The following is a 20049-nucleotide window of genomic DNA, read 5'->3' on the forward strand; positions in this document are numbered from 1 at the left end:
AGGAAATAGCCTTTTAAGAATATGCATCCCACCACCAGGAACTGAATAATTTGAGGCAATTTTTAAAATGTGTCTTCCACTTTGTTTGATGTGATAAATGACATAACCCAAGTCGGGAGTTGGTGATTGACAGGGAGGCCTGGCATGCCGCGGTTCATGGGGTCACAAAGAGTCAGATATGACTGAGCGACTGAACTGAACTGAAGTCTAGGTGTACAACATAACAGCCTAAATTCCTTAGCCCGAGTAGTTATGGAATATAGTAAAGCCCCATACTTATTTTTGTCCAACCAGCATCACTGCTAACACTTCATATACCAGATTAAAGATCAACTGTGGCTTGATTAGGGAGGCGTTTATTAAATGCAATCAGAAGGGCTTGCATTGCCTTGGCTTTGTGGCAGTGGATGCTACTTGCAATGCAGTGTTTCACGAAGTTTAACTTACCAGTGCCATTAACTGCACATTTCAATAACACTGAAAGAGAAGAAAGGAGTGTAAGATTTGCTCACTAAGCCCTGGATACTAGATAATCATTTATTCAGCAACATACTGTGTGTGCTCCTAAAACACAAATCCTATTATCAAAATATTCACTTGAGTAAGGGAGGTAATACACACAGACAAATAAAACATGACATAAGTTTCACGACAGTGGTCATAGAAAATTATTTTGGGCTCTTAGAGTTGCACTATGGTAACAGTAAGATGCAATTTGCAAAAAACCCCATCAAATCCACTATTTAATTTTGATCACAGCATATATTAAAAATGAGAAAAATAAAGCTTAAAAAATAATGACAAGTACAATTGTCAATTACAAGTACAATTACCTATGCAACTAATAGGTAAGCTATGTGACAGGTCCAATCATTCCACTCAACAGTGAACAATTCCAGGAATAAAATTCAGCCCAGATGCTACGATTTTTCCCTAGATGTATTATTTCGCACTCTACATATCATGCTAGAATAAGGCTATTCAGCTGAACTAAACAGTGTGTTTAGTAAAACAGCTGATAGTATTTGGTTGTTCTAGAATGTGAAACAAGATAATTAAAGGCAAATAAGTGTGTCCAATAAATTACATAAGATTTGAGGGAAGGAGAACTACTGATATATTTGCTGTGGTTTGTAATATCTGCAAATAATGAATGTGGCAAGAGGCAATGAAATGTATGAATATTTTGACAAAGTTAGTTCTGATTAGCTCATTTAAAAATGTGGTTAAAAGGCTTTTGAGTCTCTACTAACAAATGTTATACTATTGCACAACCATAATTTAACTTTCTCTTTGTTAAAACACCAGATGGGTCTTTGAATATTTAGTCTTTTCCTTAAAATATAGACTAAATCTTTATTTATATTGTGGGTCATCTGTCCACTTAGCAAAGGTCCTGTCATGCTCATGCTTAGTCACTCAGTCATGTCTGACTCTGTGAGACCCCATGGACTGTAGCCCACCAGGCTCCTCTGTCCATGGGATTCTCCAGGCAAGAATACTGGAGTGGATAGCCACTGCCTTCTCCAGGGGATCTTCCCAACCTGGGGATCGAACCCAGGTCTCCTGCATTGCAGGCGGATTCTTTACCATCTAAGCCACCAGGGAAGCTATGTGCTGTGCTGTGCTGAGTCGCTCAGTCATGCCTGACTCTTTGCGACCCCGTGGACTGTAGTCCACCAGGCTCCTCTGTCCATGGGATTCTCCAGGCAAGAATACTGGTGTGGATTGCCATGCCCTCCTCCAGAGGACCTTTCCAACTCAGGGGTCAAACCCAGGTTTCCTGCATTGCAGGCGGATTCTTTACCATCTAAGCCACCAGGAAAGGCCAAGGGAAGCTATAACAATCTTCAAATCTGCTTTTAAGAAACCATCCCTCCAACACTCTTAATCTTTAAATTTCTAGTATTGCTAATTCTATCTCCAGCTCCCGGAGTAGACAGGCAGCCCAAGACAAGCCAAACAGGCCTAATATGATCTAACGCCACAACTCTTCTTGGAGTCATTAGACGCAAACAAACAAAATGAGAAGGATATAAACTTGCTGAGACCTACCCTACCTTCAGGAGATGACAGCCTATTTGCAAAAGAAGCCAAAAGCAAGAGAAACACAGCTAACAGTTGAAGAGAATCCAAAAAATTAATTTAAGCCACTGGCTCAAGCTTCACTTGAAACCAGCAATGCCGTATCTTTTTAATTATGTGACCCAATAAATTTCCATTTGCTTAAGCCACACTGAGTTAGGGGTTTCTGTCACTTGATCAATGCAGGTATCAATAAAAATTCAGTGGTATAAATCATCTACAGAAGTCAAATAATGAATTTAATTATTCTCAGTCTTAAAAGAAACTAATAGGAATCTTAAAAGAAATCAACAAGAATTAAACTATTTTCAGTATTTTAAAAGTTTTAATGGAGTTGAGCACCGATTTGAAGTAAGTTCACTAAAGCTTAACACCAAGTTCCTTCTGAATTTATCATCTCAATATGAAAACCTGTTATCTTGTTGTACTATGAGTTCTAAACAGAAACAACTGTATATATAAACTTTAATTTAAAATAAGAAAAAAAAAAAAATGGAGTGCCCATCAAATAAAATATTTAAAAAGAAACTAGTTCAAAACAGAAAAATTTCAAAATCATCTCTTGAGGAGAAAATCGGGAATTATCCCAATACTTTGATATATATTCTACAAAACAATTCACACCTTTAATACATAAGCAATTTTTGACGTTCTATTCTGAGGCTGTTCAGCTGCCAGTGACATCAAATAGTCTAGGCTAATAGCACCACCTAGTGTCCTGAACTTGTCACTATCTGAGACTCATTGTCTCCTACTTCCCTTGGCAGCAAAAGGAACAGAGGCTAGCCTCCTACTATTTTTTCTGTATATAATAATAATTTCAAAATCTATTCCTATATTTCCTTCAAATAACTTGTGCTTTGTTATTGCATGCCTTAAGTTTGGCATGCCCTTTATTATTTTTAGATAGCAAAAACAAACGTTTTTCACCTTAAGGAATTAAATTTCCTTAAAATTATGTTCTGCTATATTTATTTTAAAACATTGTTTTATTAGTATGCTTAATAGACAATAAAACTAGAATCATTCTCTGTTCTCAGATACCTAACACTCCAATATTAAATGACTTGTATACTATAACATTCTTATGCTATCTTCCAAACATAGGACCCTAAATTCAGAAAAATAAAATTAAGTTTTTTACAGCCCAAATTGTGTGCTGTTCCTTAGCAAAATATCAAAAGTTGTCTCCTTCAGGATGTAAACCTGAGCATAGCACTGACAAGGAAAGATAATACAATTAGGTATATTATGCTCCATATTACTTTTACCCTTAGCAATATTCCTTGTCTTGAAATACTAGCAATGTCTTTCACAGAGCAAAAGCTTTTCATCTTGATGAGGTCCAATTTATCCATTTTTTTTAAAGATCATGCTTTTGATGTTTTAAGAACTCTCTATGTAATCCAATGAAATCCAATAAAATTTTCTACTATTATTCTATTAGAAGTTTTAAACTAAATTAAAAAATTTTCATTTTAGAGTTACATATTCTTTCTCTGATGCTCTTTCTTTCTTTATGTAGATTTGAGTTTCTCACCTATATTGTTTCTCTTATTTCTGAAGAACTTCTTTTGACATTTCTTGCAATTATAAATTGTCCACTCTTTTTGTATGTGTGGTTTCTGATGGGAAGTCTGACATAATTCTTATCTTTGTTCCTCAATAGGTAAGGATTTTTTTTCCTCCTGTCTGATTTCTTTAGAGATTTTTTTTGTCTTTGATTTTCTGCAATTTGAATATAATATGTCTAGTGTTTAGCTTTGCATCAGTGTTTCTTTTAAAGAATTCCAGATGCAATCCACAAGATGGTAGCAAACATCAATTTTTTAGGCGAGTATGAATCAAGGATCGAAGCAAAAGGAAATAGTGGAATTTACAGTAGCACTAGTAAATGAATCTCACCAATCTGGAGGAAAGAACCTTCCTCTGGCTCTCAGCAGCTGGGAAGTCCTGGGGTCAGCTCACCAGAGCCTCAGCGGGAACACCATCCACTCAGTTCAGTTCAGTTCAGTTCGACTGCAGCACGTCAGGCCTCCCTGTCCATCACCAACTCCCAGAGTTTACTCAAACTCATGTCCATCATGTCGGTGATGCCAACCAACCATCTCATCCTCTGTCGTCCCCTTCTCCTCCCGCCTTCAATCCCTCCCAGCATCAGGGTCTTTTCAAATGAGTTAGTTCTTCACATCAGGTAGCCAAACTATTGGAGTTTCATCTTCAGCATCAGTCCTTCCAATGAACACCCAGGACTGATCTCCTTTAGGATGGACTGGTTGGATTTCCTTGCAGTCCAAGGGGCTCTCAAGAGTCTTCTCCAATACCACAGTTCAAAAGCATCAACTCTTTATCAACACCATCCACTACATGCACACATTCGTAGAGGGAACCTTGCCTTAAGTGTGGATGACTGCCATTTTATACCTTACAGAGCTCTTTGTTCTCAAAGGAGTTCAAAGTGTTCACAGTGCTAGGGAGGTGGAAAACTATCTGGTCCTCCTTTGATTGTCCAGATGAAAGGGGGAAAACAGTAGTCCCAAAACTCTTACTGTTCCTGATCTTTATCTACTCTGGACATCTTTTCCCCTTTCTTGGTGGATGCTTCATGATATTCCCATTCTTTATTGTGTTTAAGTTCATAAGTACAAGCAATGAACACAGTACATCAGGTCACACATCTGGTGTATGTGTCACCAAGACGGTGACCGAATGACACAGTAACATAACCACAGCATTACAACAAGGTACAGAATTTTTAGTAATTATCCTGCTTCAGGTTCTCTGAGCTTCCCAAATATGTCGTTTGGTTTTTGTTATTAATTTTGGAAAATTTTCAGTCATTATTACTTCAAATAGTTGGCGTTACAGGGATTCCCCTGTAATTAACTCTTGGTTTTTCTCTTGCTGCCTTCAGAATCCTCTATTTTTAACTTTTGCCACTTGTTTTATGTCATAGGGTAGGTCTGTTTGAGTTCATCTTGTCTGGAGCTCTCTGTGCTTTCTGTATCATCATATCTGTTTTCTTCTTTAGGTTAGGGACATTTTCAGCCATAATTTGTTCAAATCCATTTTCAATTCCTCATCTCTTTCTTCTCCTTCTAGAGTCCCTTGTATGCACAGATCAGCACACTTTGTATTCTACCCAAAGTCTCTTATATTGCTTTCATTTTTCTTAATTTGATTTTTCTCTCTACTGTTTTAATTGGGTAATTTCCATTACTCTGTTTTTAAGATAACTGATTCTTTATTCTGCATTATTCATTCTGCTGTTCTTTGCCTTTAGTTCTGCTTTCATCTCAGCAGATGAATTTCCTAATTTTTCTTGTGTCTGCTTTATAGTTTGTAGTTCCTTCTTACAGTAATCTGCATTTCTGTTCACAGCATTTTTTCATTCCTTAAGTATTTTCATTACCTCCTTTTTGAACTTGGTTTCAAATTCATTATCTATAAAATGTTACAGAAAAACCCAAATGAACTTTTTGACTATCCCAATATTATACAGAAGAGGTCTGTTTCATTATTTGTTCCATCAGGGTAATTCTCATAGTCTTTTAACTGGGAATGGTTCCTTTGAGCCTGCATTATGTGTATATTCCTCTTATTTTTTGAGTTGGGAGAAACAATTATCTACTGTATAGTCCTGGAGAGCTATTTATATGCAGGACTTTCCTAATACATGGCTTGACCCCCTCACTCCCTAAGTAGAATCCCTGAGCCCAAGATATCCTCCTCTTCTGTGTCTCCTGCTAAAGGGGTCAGCCCCGACCTGATCACTCCTCACAATTCCTGAGTCTGTGTGTATCTTTCTTTACAGCCTTGGCTGTAGAACAAGTGTTCAGCTTGTCCTCAAGTGAATTTAGCTAGAGTTCCTTTATATTTTTTGTAATTTTGATGTTTTTGTGAGCGTTCTCCCACTCTGCCATCTTGATCTCCTCTACCCTGAGATCCTCTTAATTGCCATTAACAAGAATTTCAGCCTCTTCAATCCCAGAATCAAGGTAAGCAGTGACAGGGAAGAGCAGGGGAGGGTGGGCTTCTCTGTCTGCACTTCTAACAAAGGATCCCAGACCCAAACCCAAAAGACCTTTCTAGTCACCATCATCCTCACTTTATCCACCCTCCTGGCCACGCATCTTGAGAGGTTGTCTGTGTTTGCTCTGTCTAGTTCCTTACCTCTCATCTCTCCATCGAAACTGCTCTCTGAGCCTCACTATTAAATCCATTCAACTCTGTTAGTGCTTGGTCTTTCAGCATCATCAGACGCTACCACCCACTTCCTCCCTCCAGAATGCTCTCTGCCCACATTAGTCGGGGTGGCAGGCTGTGCTGGGGTAACTGTGCTCAGTTGTCAGGGCCTGAGCAGTTCCTACCAAGGGGGCAGAGTCCTACCACTACACGGGAGGGCACATGGGACTGCTGGCAAAGGCGGCGATGACCACCATCTTCTCCTTGGCTCCGTGGGCCCACTTGCCTGGTTTTCCTCACATCTGCCTTGGTCCTCCTGGGCTTCTCTACTTCCCTGGGCTACTTCTCTATCAGCCCACACTCTGTGTTCCCCAAGGTAGTGTCTTCTTGTCTCCCTCTTCCAACTTCACTGGATCACCTCATGTGGGACCATAGTTTCTTGAAGCTCTTAAAATTCCAGCACTGGCCCCACACACCTGACAGCCTCCTGGGCTTCCTTGCAGGTCCCTCTAGCTGGTCCCAACCACGGCCTGCCTCCCACAGAAGCTCGGTGGCAGAGCTGGACTCTACCCTCTTGCTTCTTTCCCTGTCTGAGGGCCTGAAGTCCTTCATGTGGGTGGTGTCTCTGGGCTGGAGCTGAGGACAGAGAGGCCAGGCAGTCCAGTTGTGCAGCTGCAGACTCTCTCTGCTCCCCTAGGACATCCTGACCAGTCACCCCTTCACCAAGTTCTCCAACTGGAGCAGCAGCAGCACCTTCTTCCACGTCACCACGGGGAACCTGGTACATGGGAGCAAACTCCTCTGTGAAACACCTCTGGTGAGAGCACTTCCTTCAGGCCTGGGGGCTCCCTAGCCCCGCTTGCAGCTTCAGCCATCCTCCCAGCCCCCACATCACAGAAGTGTGCAGCCTAGCCTGTAGTCAGGATCAATTGGAGCTAAGGTTAGGTCAGGTTAGGTCTGGGGTAGGGGCTTAATCTTGAGCTGAGGAACACATCGCCCCCTCAGTAACTATGTCCCAGTGCCTTTAATATTTAGAGACTGAGCCTTTGGTCTTCGAGGTCAATTACAGAGCCATTAGCAATGAGACCTCCTGGACTGAGCTCAGTTGGTACAGCCTTTACGATCACTCCTGGAGACAGGCATCCAGGATTTGAGGGACCCACAAACTAGTACCTTAATGTGGGGTCACAACAACTTAAAATCCTAGAATATGGGTGGATGAATCCATACCTTCAGCTGTCTGGCTGAGGAGGCTGAGCCCGAGCGGGGCAGGATTTGTCTTTGTCCAAGCTTCTGTCCACTGCAGTTTCCTGGGAGCTGCCTGTGCTCTGGGTCTGAGTGGACAGCCATGTCCTTCTCGGTGCTCTGTTTATCTTCTTGCTGCTGTTTTCAGGGCTACAAGATGGATGACCTCCCGACTCCCTACATTAGCCAGATGCTCACAGCCATGAGCAAACAGTGAGGCTCCAGGAGTGGCGAGTGACCAGGGGGAAGGCGGCTCTGGCCCCGTGCCTACTCTCTGGGCAGCAGCTGGCTCAGGACCATCAGCGCCCTCCACAGCTGAGGGAAGACCTTGACTACCCAGGCAGGGAGGTTGGGCTGGCTGGCCACCACTGATGGCACCACCGTGGCCTCTGACCCTTCTTCCAGGGAGGCGGCCTTGCCAGGAGGCAGAACTCCCTCCATCCACCCTGAAGCACCTGGTTGGTTCTACTCCTGGCTTGCTGTGACCTTGCCACTCTAAGAGCCTGGGCTCCTCAGATGTCATTTGTAACTAGACTAGTCCTACCATGGGACCTCTTTTGACTTTCTGTGCACAGCCTGGAAATGTAACCAAGAGGACAACCTAGTTCTCCATGCTGGGAACAATCAAACCAAGATTATCCTGAAATCTAAGGGACTGGGTTAATTCCCCAAACTCCAGGAGCCTCAGCTGGTGTGAGGGAGACAGAACACTTTTATATATAACAGTGAATGCTGAGCCACTGCTCAGATCTCCCCTGATGACTTCAGACATAAAGCCTGTGTTTATTGTCTGGCCCTGTAGTGTCTTTGCTGGTGGGAAGGGGGACAGGGTATTGTGTGGGGCCAGGACAGGGTCCTGTTGGTGAGTGATCTATATAAGCATCTCTGTGTTCTGCAAGTGCAGGGTCAAGCTAGTCTGGGATTGGGGGTTGGGGAGCCTAAGCCCACAGTGTGCTTGAAAGGGGCTTAAAGGGATGGGCTGGGACCAGGGCAGGATGAGCAGGGCAATGCTGGATGTCATCCTGGAAGGTGGAGACCTACATGTGGTTGGCTGGAGATCCAGAGGGGGAACCAGCTTCTGTGCCTTACCTAGGGCCAGGGGATCCAGAGTGGCACTTGAATCCTGCCAGAAATATCTCCTTGGTCAATCAAGAAACCTCCAAGAACCCCAGAACCTCCAAGAACCGTGCTGCCTGAGGTTAAATCCTTATGTCCAGTGGGAGCCTGTAAAATATTACTTTGTGACCAGGATGGAACAACCAAGTCTGGACATGACCTGGGCAGGTCTTGGGTGGGGTCTTCAGACAAAGAAGGTGTGATGTGGGGTGGGGCATCCCTCTGGGCTGTGGCTAGGCTGAGAGCCTGGGGATGTGGCAGGGGAGAATCCTCTTGCCTCTGGCATGTTAGGGATCTGTCCTCAAGGCCCCTGATACTTCAGCACAGCCAGCCCAGCTCACTTGTCCTCAATGCTCAAGAGTCTGGGGTCGCCTGCCTGTAGGTGACAAACCACTCCACAGGGAGTGCTATTCCTGGTCTCCAGATGCCTGTGTGGGAGCAGGAGAGGCTGTTGCTGAAACAAAGTCCCCAGACCAGACAGCCCTGCTTTCTGGGATGACAATGCAGCCATCTGAGGCAGCCCTGCCCCACCACAGTCAGCCCAGGATAAACCTGAGCCACAGGGAAGGTGCTGTGGTGTCTGCCCCTGCCCATCGCCGCATACACGGGAACATGAGCCCTGGACAAGGAGGGTGAGTAGGTGATGGTCACACAGTGGAACACAACTTCCTGCTTCTGACACTGGGTTCTCAGCTCGAGTTTCCCTTCAAGATCAAAAGACACTGGGGAGGCATGGGATTCTGCCCATCACCCCACTGGGGAATCGGCCAGCAACAAGCTATGAGGAAGCACCCCACGCACACTGGTCCAACAGGATGGTGAGTGGGCTGAGAGCTTTGCCCCCGCTCACGCCCATGCCACCTCTTCTTCTCTGACTCTGGACGGCATCACTCTGGAACTCATCCCTTGACCCTGTCAGCCTGAGTGACCGCAGAGGGCCCCAAAGATTGTATCAATTACCTTCTGAGTTCCTGAGAGGCTGCCTTATTTACAGGCTTATGTTCACCACAGCCACTCCTTCAAAGGGGAATATTATGAAGGGTCAGGATGAGACAGACCCTCCGACACCCGGAGAGAAACCAGCTCCAGCTCCAGGACCACACTCTTTCCCCTCTGCTCATCCCCTGGAGAGGAAAGGTGAGACCAGAGTGGTTTTCCTGAGAGCCTTCCTGGCTCTTCCGCACCCCTTTCCTGACATCTCTCTACCATCAGGTCACCCTGGGCACAGAGAGGGAGAAAAAGGAGAAGGAGGCAAGTTGGGGCTAATTATTCTTTGAAGACAGCCCAAAAGGGGGAGAAGGACATGCTTGATGTGGTGGAAACCATCATAAAAGAGGATTACTGGGGGTAGTCAATGGTGGGGACTTTTCAGGTTATGTTTCAGGAGGAGGCTTCTCCACAGAGGGAACCGTTGGTTCGTTTGCCTCCTAGGTAGGCAATACAGTTTGGAGGGTGGCCTCTCTGTTGGCCTCTGAAGTGGGTGCTTGGATGGGTTCAAAGGCTGGCCCAGTGGGCACTGGTTGTCCATCGTCATCTGTGGGATGCATGGTTGGTGCAGTGGTTTCCTTGACAACCTCTGGTATAATGACTTCAGAGTCTGGATATTTCATTTTGCTCTTGGTTAAAAGTCCAGGGATTTCCACAACTTCCAAAACTTCATCATTGAGGCTTACACTTGGAGTTTCTGTGGGACAGAAAAGAAAACAACACAGATTCTATCCAAGTTGCTTCTCCAATCTTTGCCCGTCATGTGACAGAATCCTAGTCATCGTTAAAATGTCAGCTCCTCACTTACCATTTTAGATTCTTTCTCCCTAGTTCTCCTCCCTACCCAGCCTTTGGGCAGACTTTGCTATGGTCCTCAGTTTATCAAGGTGCTGGAGTTTAAGAGTCTGTTGTGTGAGGTTCTCACTCAAATGGGAGCAGTCAGAAGGGTGAAATCAACATTTGCTTAAAGTTCATGGATTCCATAACCACTGCTTCCAAAGCAGCTTGAATAGAAAAATGAACACACCCTCCATTAAAATGAGAACTTTTTAAGGACAGAGACTTTGTCTTGCTTGCTACCCCAAGTACAGTGCTCACGAGTATCTGTCACACAGTAATTGCTCCGAAAATAGTTTTTTATTTTTTTCAATCTGAACAGTAGAAAAAATAGATGATGGAGACTTTTCTAGTAATGCAGCTAGGAAATGGATTCTTATCAAAGACAAATTAGAAACTGGATACTGTGCAAAACCAAGAAGACATCTCAAATTTATCTAAGACTTTACAATATAATGAGGAAAAGTAGAGCCAAAATCTAGAAGAGAGTGAAAATCCAAAGAAGTCAGTCCAGAATCCAGTTATTTTTGCCCTGAGTGTAATTTCACTCTTGAAGAAACAGCTACGCACATTAGCTTCATTTTTTTGTCAGCTTCATAGAAAGAAGGGGATTTTTATTGCACTTGAATTGAATTTGTAATTCAGTTCCATGATATCTAATATCTACAGTATTAAGTTTTTATACAGTATTAAGTTTTAAAATTCATTTATGTGTTATATTGCTCCATTTATCCAGGTCTTCTTTTTCCTCATTAAACTTTTTATAATTTACAACGAACAATCATCTATCTTTGTAAGAGCTTACAATAATTTCCTAAAATTCCTAGTTAATGTTTTATGCTGTTATCAGTTCAATTTCAGTTGCTAGACTGTGTCCAACTCTTTGCAACCCCATGGACTGTAGCACACCAGGCTTCCCTGTCCATCACCAATTTCTGGAGCTTGCACAAATCCATGTCCATTGAGTCCGTGATGCCATCCAACCATCTCATCCTCTGTCATCCCCTTCTCCTGCCTTCAATCTTTCCCAGCATCAGGGTATTTTCGAATGAGTCAGTTTTTCACATCAGGTGGCCAAGGTATTGGAACTTCAGCCTCAGCATCAGTCCTTCTAATGAATATTCAGGACTGATTTCCTTTAGGATTGACTGGTTTGATCTCCTTACAGTCCAAGGGACTCTCAAGAGTCTTATCTAACACCATGGTTCAAAACCATCAACTCTTCGGTGCTCAGCTTTCTTAGTGGTCCATCTCTCACATCTATGTGTGACTAATGGAAAAACCATAGTTTTGACTAGACAGACCTTTATTAGCATTTATAACTTTGCTGTTATAAGTGATGCTATTTCCATTTTTAAAGTTTCTAATTATTCAGTGATAATATATCAACACATAATTGGTTTTTCTGTATATTGATCTTATATCCTGAGGCATTGCTTAAGTCACCAGTTGTAGTAGATTTGTTGTTTGAGTCCTTAGAATTTTTTAATGTAAATAATCATATCTTTGAATCAGGAGTTTCATTTCTTCCTTTATGCCTGTTGTTTATCTTACTAAACTGGCCAGGATCTCCAGTAAAATGCCAAACAGCACTAGGAAAAGAGAGATCCTCACTTTATTTCTGATCTCAGAGAGAAAATGCTGTTTCACCATTAAAAACGATGTTGGTTGGAGGTTTTTTGTGTAAATATCTCTCATTTGATTGAGTAACTTTCATTCCAGGTCTAGTTTTCTCGGAGATTTGAACACAGTGGATTTTGTCAAATATGCTTTTTCTATTTCATTAATATGGTAGATTAATCTGATTAATTCTCAAACGATAAATTCATCTTACACTGCTGGTATAAACCTCACTTGCTCCCGATATTTTATCCTTTTTCCTACTGATGGATTCAATGTGTTAATGTTTTGTTCAGGATTTTTATGTCTAAGCTCATGAAGGATATTCATTTATGAATTTAGTTATTGTACTCTCTTTGTCAGACATTTTTTATATGAGATTATTGCTGGCCTCAAAGAATCAGCCCCTTTTTTTTTCAGAGTTGGTATAAAATTGGTATTATTTATCAAATATTTGATTAGCCAATGTAACTTGTTGGGCCTGGACTTTCCTTTGTGGTAGATTTTTGATTCACAGATTTGATTCTGATAGTCAGTGAGTTACTACAAATTTCAGCTTCTTTCAGTTCTAATAAGCTGTACCTTTCAAGGAAGTTGTCTACTTCATTTAACTTGTCAAATTTAATGGTTTAAAATGTTTATAATTTTTCTGTAGTCCCTCTTTCATTAATCATTCATCATACTGTAAATCAATTTCTCTTATCAAGAATTTATCAATTCTATTAATCTTTCCTAAGAACAAACTTTCACTTTGAAAAGATTTTTCTGTTGTTTCATCTTTTCTATTCCATTGCTCCTATCTATATTATTTCCTTCCTTTTACTTGGAAAAAAATTTACTTAGCTTTTTAAGATTGGTTACATATTGATCAAGTTTCTACTTTAACAATCTTTATTCTAACATTTAAAGTTACAAATTTCCCTCTAGGTTCAGCTTTATGCTGTACCCCACAAATTTTGCCATTATATAGGCATTATCCTTTAAAAATATTTTCCAGTTTCCATTGTGATTAATCCCTTTATCAATGAACTGTTTAGAGATGCATTAATTTCAAGTATTTAGAGGACTATCTAGATATTTTATTGTTTCTAACTTAATTCCTTTTGTGATCACAGAACAAAGTGTGTGATTTTGATCTTTTGAAATTTACTGATGACAGTTTATTACATTTTCTTATTTCTGGCATCCCTAATTATTGTAATTTTAGTCATTTTTACTACTTTTGTTTTTTTAATTTTCATACTTCCTTTATAAGTGACCCATCTCCTACCTTTATTATATATGTACTTTTTCCAGTGAGATTTATACTTGCATGCTTCCTTATTATCAGCTAGTGCCATTTCTTTTCAACTTAAAGAACTCCCTTTAACATTTCTTATAGAACTGGTTTAGTGGTGATAAACCTCGTCTAGCTTTTGTTTATCTGGGAAACTCTTGATCTCTCCATCAACTCTTGATGGGTAGAGAATTCCTGGTTGATCATATTCAAGACCATTAATTTTAACTCTTTATCAAGTAGGCTTCTTATCTTGATTTCTTTAGTTCTTTTTCTGAGGTTTAGTCTTGTTATTTTATTTCGAACATATTTCTCTCTCCCCTCATTTTGCTTAATTCTCTCTGTATGAGGTAAATCAGCAGACTCTTCTAGATTCATTTTATGGCTAGCAATGTACATTTGAAAATGTTATGTATTCTGTAGTTGTTAAATATATCTTCTGTCAATTAGGTCATGTTCACTGAAAGTATTCAAATATCTTTTCTGATTTTATTTTTTGGGTGTTTAGTTGTTCTTTCAGGTAATGAGAGAAGAATCTAAATCTCTAAGTATGATTTCTCTCTTTCAGCTTTTGTTTTATTTTGAAGCTCTGCTATTAAGTATATATGGTGGCTTCCTGATACATCAACCATTTTATCATTATGAAATCTTTATTTCTAACAATGCTCCATGCTTTGAAGTTTTTTCAGATATTATTTCTGAGGCTTATTGTTTACATGGCATATTATTTTCTATCCTTTTGGTTTTACTCTGTGTTTTTGTATATTAACTATTTCTTTTGTAGACAGCATATGTTTTGGTCCTGCTTCTATCCAGTCTGACAATTTCTACACATGTTTTGAGAATTTGGTTCATTTATATTTTATGTAATTAATAAAATGGCTGAATTTATGACTACCATGTTTCAACTTGTTTTCTATTTGTTTTGTGTATCATTTTGTTTCCTTTGTTTTCTTTTTCCTCAATCCATCTGCTACGAGAGATATTTCCCTGCTGGATTTGAAGAATTAAGATGTCATGCTATGAAAAAGCCTTATGACTAGGGCCTGAAGGTAGTCTCTAGGATCTTAGAGCAAAACTATTCCAGGAATGATTAAGGAGACATGGATGGCTTCAGTCTTGCAATTGTAAGGAACTGAATTATGCCAACAACCCATGAGCTTGGAAGAGGACTCTGGTGTCTCAGATGAGATTGCGGCCCAGGCCAATACCTTGATGTTATCCTCGTGAGACCTCATACAGAGGACTCAGCAAAACTATGCCTAGACTCCTGGTCCAATAAACTGTGAGATGATAAACTTGTGTTTTTTTTGAGCTGCTAGGTCTCAGGTAATTTGTCACATAGCAATTAAAAACTAACCATACAGTAACACAATATTTTCAAAATGAAGCACAAAATTAAATAGGCTAGGGACTTCCCTAGCATGGCTAAGACCCCATGCTTTCAGTGCAGGGGGCCCAGGTTCACTCCCTGGTCAGGGAGCTAGATCCCACATGCTACAACTAGGAGTTTGTGTGCAACAACTAAAAATCCCACATGCCACAACTATGACCTGGTACAGTCAAAAAAATTAAGTACACTAAAAATAAAAACAAACGGTCTTGGCAACCCATGGGATAATAAGAAACCACCTAACATCTGGAAACTGAAAGAGGGTAGTGACAGAAAAATATGAGAAAAAATACAGACTGAAAATTTATACTTTTACTGATCTAAGAAGTTCAGCAAGATAAACACACTCATATACACTAAGGTAAATCATAATCAAATTACTGAAAACCAGTAATAAAAGAAACAATATTAAAAAGTAGCCAGAGTAAAAGAACATGTTAGAAGTAGAGGAACAATGATAAAAAAAATAGAAGACTTGTTTTTTGGAAGACTTTTCATAAGAAACTACTAGATATAGGAGACAAAAGATTGGACTCTTTTTAAAGGGCTGAAAAATATATCCTAAATCTAGAGAGGTGGCAGCAGCAGGACATGCCCATCTCTGAGGTGGTCGTGGGGCAATGCTTGACACTGCTAGTGTTGGAGGCTACATCCTCCCCACCCTGGCTGGGTCTGGGCTGTGGCTCCTGCTTCTTTCCAGTTTTCCTTGTTCCTTCCCTGATTCTAAACTTAGACCTTTGCCTTGTAGACATCTCTTTGAGGTACTCAAAGAGTATTTCTACACATTTATGCAGATCATGCAAAACTGGATTTTGTAAATGGGCAACTAAAAACTCTCAAAAACAGGAAAAAAAAATCTTAATTTATTTTCTACTCATCTTATTTTCTTCACATTTCAACCTGGTGGGAATTCAGGGTCAAGTAAACTGTGCTTTCCCTAGGGCATTATAATTACTTCCTTCATTCAAATTTAAACAGTATTTTAACTTTCCTTCAAAACTTCTCTTCCATCCATGGTTTTCCTCATCATTTTCACATTCTTTTATTTCTTGGTTGGATTACTGTTATGGGCTAAATTGTATACCACACAAATTCATATGTTAAAGCCCTAACCACTAGCACTTCAATATAGGACTAATTTAGGAGATAAATCTTTTAAAGACATGATCAAAATGAGGCCATTATGGTGAGCCTTGATCCAGTCTGGGCAGAAAAGAGAAAATCTGGAGACTCTGAGGACACTGGTGGTCTGTGTGTGCACAGAGGAATCTTGCTGTGAGGACACAGCAAGAAAGTGGCCATCTATAAGCCAAGGAGAGAGGTCCCAGAAGGAAGCAAGCCTGCTGATACACTGATCTTGCACCTCTAGACTCCAGGACTGTAAGAAAAATCAGTTTCTGTTGTTAAAGGCACTCAGTCTGTGGTATTTTTTGGGGGGCAGCCCTAGTTTACTAATATAACTACTAAAAAGCATAAGGCAGTTGGAACTCAGCCTTCAGTCATCTTAAGAGCCAGCAGAGTGATCTTTTTAAAATGCATAAAACTCAGTTACTGGAAATCTCTTTATCTTAAGACATTTGGATCAGCTTGGTTAAACCACTCAATTTTAAAGTAGGAAAGACAATTGCTCTTCAAATTTCTGAACTTGGTTTTCATGGTCCCTATGGATCCATTCCTGCAACTCTAAGTAATGTATGTGTTGAATACTCTGCCAGTTGGTACACAACATCTCATGATCTTTACCATTGTCCACAAGAAATTAAATTAATTCATGATTTTGTGACTGTTTCAACTTTACTTAAGTTTCCACACACTATGGGAGGAAATGGTATCAGGTACTGCACAGCCCTCTGCCTCCTAAATGGGTTTCCCTTTGACATTGCACTGGCTTCCCAAACCAGTAACTCACTGTGTGATTATCCCCACAACCTCCTGAAATATAAACTCTAGCTTCCCTTCCCTTACTGGACCTATCTCACTTACTCAGCCCTTAGTTATCCTGGTGATCAATAAGTTATTCTGCTATTCTTTCCCTTTACACAGAAGTCTAAGCATATTACTCCCTTGCTTGAAACTCATTCTCCATTTCCTGATTGCTTATATGCAGAGTCTAGACTCTAGGCCAAAATTCCAGGATCTCTGCAATTTTCTCCTTCCACCTTCCAACATACATCACAACTGAAGCCACATAGAGCACATTTAGCTGTGATGAACACGGCAGCTTCTCTGTCCTGGAATTAGATGCCTGAACCAAAGATGTCAACTGTTATACCTTCACCTGCTTCCTCACTGCTCTCTGTGGGCCAGAAGCTCTTTTCTCTTGAACCACCCTCCATAGACAGCTTTCAGGTACTTTGGCCTCTCAGAATGCCTGGCACAAAGCTGGTACTCAATAATAATTGTGTGATGAATGAAATATGAACAAGAGAGCAAATATACAGCCACATTCAAAATCTTTCAAGAAATCTCACTGCTTAGAGGATAAAGTCCACAATGAATTTTTATGTCAAGAGCCTCCTAGAATCAGTGCCCAGCCTGTTTCTCCCAACTTCTCACTGGTTCCCACTTCATCATTTTAGATTCCTTAAATTCTTGTCAGAAACATTAAAGGCAGGCCCTGCTTTCTGGAGGCAATGACTTCCTAAAGGCCTCTAACTTTACCTGTGTAACTGGTGATACCGTGGAGGATTTTTTCACTCTGGCTCTCTCTCCTCCTAGAATGAAGCAGAGGGACCATGAGCCTCACAGACCTCTTCCAACGTGAAAATAATACAGGCAGTGGCCAGAAAAGAACATTGCCCAGTCAATTGCTACCCCAAGTGGAGGGTTTGTAGTGTCCCCCTTTAAAAGATAACTCAAATGAGGAAATGATGGGCATGCTGAGACCTAAAGAACCATGGAGTCTCTTTCAGCTAAAATTCTTCTACCAGATGTCCCCTCTTCCACCTGAACCTTGTAATCTTGTAGCATTTCCCCCTCAAGAATTCCCAAATGTCATTTTCTTGGACAGATACAAAGACTATGGTCTGGAAAGAGGCAGTGATTTTCCCCAGGGTCATCCAGCAACTACGGGAAAAGACAGGACTAAAACCCAGGTTTCCTGGAGGGTGAGCTTGCTCTTTACACATCACCCTGCTGTGTCCCATCCTGTGGAAGGTGGGGAGGTGGAGGTACTTATTCTGAACAATCTTCAATCCCTGTCCTCTGCCAACTGATCTGCAAGGGATCTGCAGTAACAGGCTTTGATTAAGCTTTAGTGAGAGTCCTTATCTTTAGGATACGGTCTCATGTTGAAGAGGTAGAAGGGGAGTGAGGAGCTACAGGCAGCATGAGAAGAAACAGGAGGTTTGGAAGAGAAAGTCATTAAACCCTGTCTCCCTGAGGATTTGCCACGTGGGACTATGAGAAGAATGTAACTGTTTTTTCTTAAACTTTCATCAAACCATGTATATTTTTATTTAGGGGAAAAAAGCGTTTAAAATTACAAACATGCTTACCAATAAAAATGTAATATGGCAATAATGAAAGCTGCAGAAAGAATATCCATGAAAATCCACATGAACAGATAGAATTTTGGTGTCTGCAAAACAGAAAACACAGTTTTAAGCATTACAGTTGGAGAAGATTGTAGATCATGTGGATCAAGTCCCTTGCTTGAGCGGGAATGGAGAGGGGACACAGCAGGAGGAGGAACCTTGATTCCCGGGACTGAAGTCAAACACAGAGAATACCTGCTGCTAACCTAACAATCCCCCCTTACATGTGCCCAGGGCTCTACAAGGACTAAAACACTTCACACACTTCATTTCCCTGGACACTCAACAGAGGTCTGAGGGAGTCCTAGAGATACCACATAGCAATTCTTCTCTGGACCCAGGACTACAGCCCAAGGTCCTTGACTTCAGCGCTCTGCGTGTTCATGGCACAGGTTCCCAAGCCTGGCTGTGCATCCAAATCTACCTGAGCTGCAGCCTTTCGTAACACAGCTTCCTGGGCCTCACTAGCGACTCAGGAATCACAATTTCTGCATCTCTAACAAGCTCCCCAGCAACAAGCAGCCAGTCTGTGAACCACCATTTAGGAATCATTCTTCTAAGTCATTGTGCTTCAAATAAGCATGCTGAAATTATAATTCTTAACTAAGACTAGCATGCCTACTTCTTGAGGCTCCTTGACTGAATCACCCATTTTATAGACCTCCATCTCCTAGCTTCTCTTGCATGAGTTTGTAAATTCCCTGGTTTGATCTTCCCTTTCTACTTTCATTATTTCACCTCCAACACTACATGATGGTACAGGGTCTGGCATTTGTTTCTTTCTTATGCCATTTTCCACTCTATCCCAAGGTCTTTTCTTGGGTTGATTAGTAGAAAGAAAGAAAAGAAAGAAATGATAGTAATGATTTTATTATTAGTAATGATAATGATATTATCATTATTACATTAATATAATATATAATATATTAAAACATATAATATATATAATAAAATAAATATAATAGTATATAAAACTATATAATATAATCATTATTATAATTATTATCATAACAATAACATGAATGATGGTGATAATGATGAGAACTAATATTAATGAGCAATTATAGGATCCAAGGAAGTGTTCTAAGCGTATTAAGGGTATTTTCACAGCTAATCCTTCAAACAGCGCTAGTAGGCAGGTACAACAGAAGCTTTCAACCAAGTTCCACTAATCTAAGGCTCCCAATGCCCTCTCGGAACCTGACCAATGCCTTGGCCTGCTCCAGGATGCCCACCAGGTAGGCTGCACAATCTAAGAATCAGTTGTTTTTACTGTCCATATGGCTTTAGAACAGCTGCACTTGTTATGATTGTGTGGTGTAATTAAATGTTACTTAGATCTGTAAAAGCTGAGTAAAAAAACATGGCATTTTCAAAGGATACTAAGTCAATGCTTTTTAAAAGTTGATGATGACAGAAAAAGTCATTAAGAAAAAAATAAACTGCAGGAGTTCCTTGGTGGTGCAGTGAATAAAAATCTGCCTACCAATGCAGGAGATGCAGGAGACACAGGTTCAATCCCTGGGTTGGGAGGAACCCTGGAGGAGGAAATGACAACCCATTTCAGCATTCTTCCCTGGAGAATACCATGGACAGAGGAGCCTGGTGGGTTACAGTCCATAGGGTCACAAAAAGTCAGACACGACTGAGCGTGCACACATTCATTGAAGGGGACATGTGATCAACCCCTCCTCTGGGAAGAGTTCACACGCTGCAGGGCAAACTAAAGACCACGTGCCACAACCACAGAGTGTGCACTTCAGAGCCCG

General features: G+C 40.9%; 1 protein-coding gene across 1 annotated transcript in view; it reads right to left on the minus strand.

Moving 5' to 3' along the window:
* Positions 1–9908: 9908 nt before the first annotated feature.
* The window catches only part of LOC122706427 (glycerophosphodiester phosphodiesterase domain-containing protein 4-like), a 109941-nt gene continuing 99800 nt past the window's right edge, over positions 9909–20049 (minus strand). The window contains exons 15-17 of the mRNA XM_043921561.1: positions 18242–18324; positions 17406–17458; positions 9909–10315 (exon numbers count right to left, since the gene is read on the minus strand). Of these exons, the coding sequence (XP_043777496.1) occupies positions 10059–10315; positions 17406–17458; positions 18242–18324 (393 nt within the window). The 3' untranslated portion in view covers positions 9909–10058. The remainder of the gene's footprint in view (positions 10316–17405; positions 17459–18241; positions 18325–20049) is intronic.

The sequence above is a fragment of the Cervus elaphus genome, chromosome 2, assembly GCF_910594005.1.
Source record: "Cervus elaphus chromosome 2, mCerEla1.1, whole genome shotgun sequence".
Taxonomy (NCBI): Eukaryota; Metazoa; Chordata; class Mammalia; order Artiodactyla; family Cervidae; genus Cervus; species Cervus elaphus.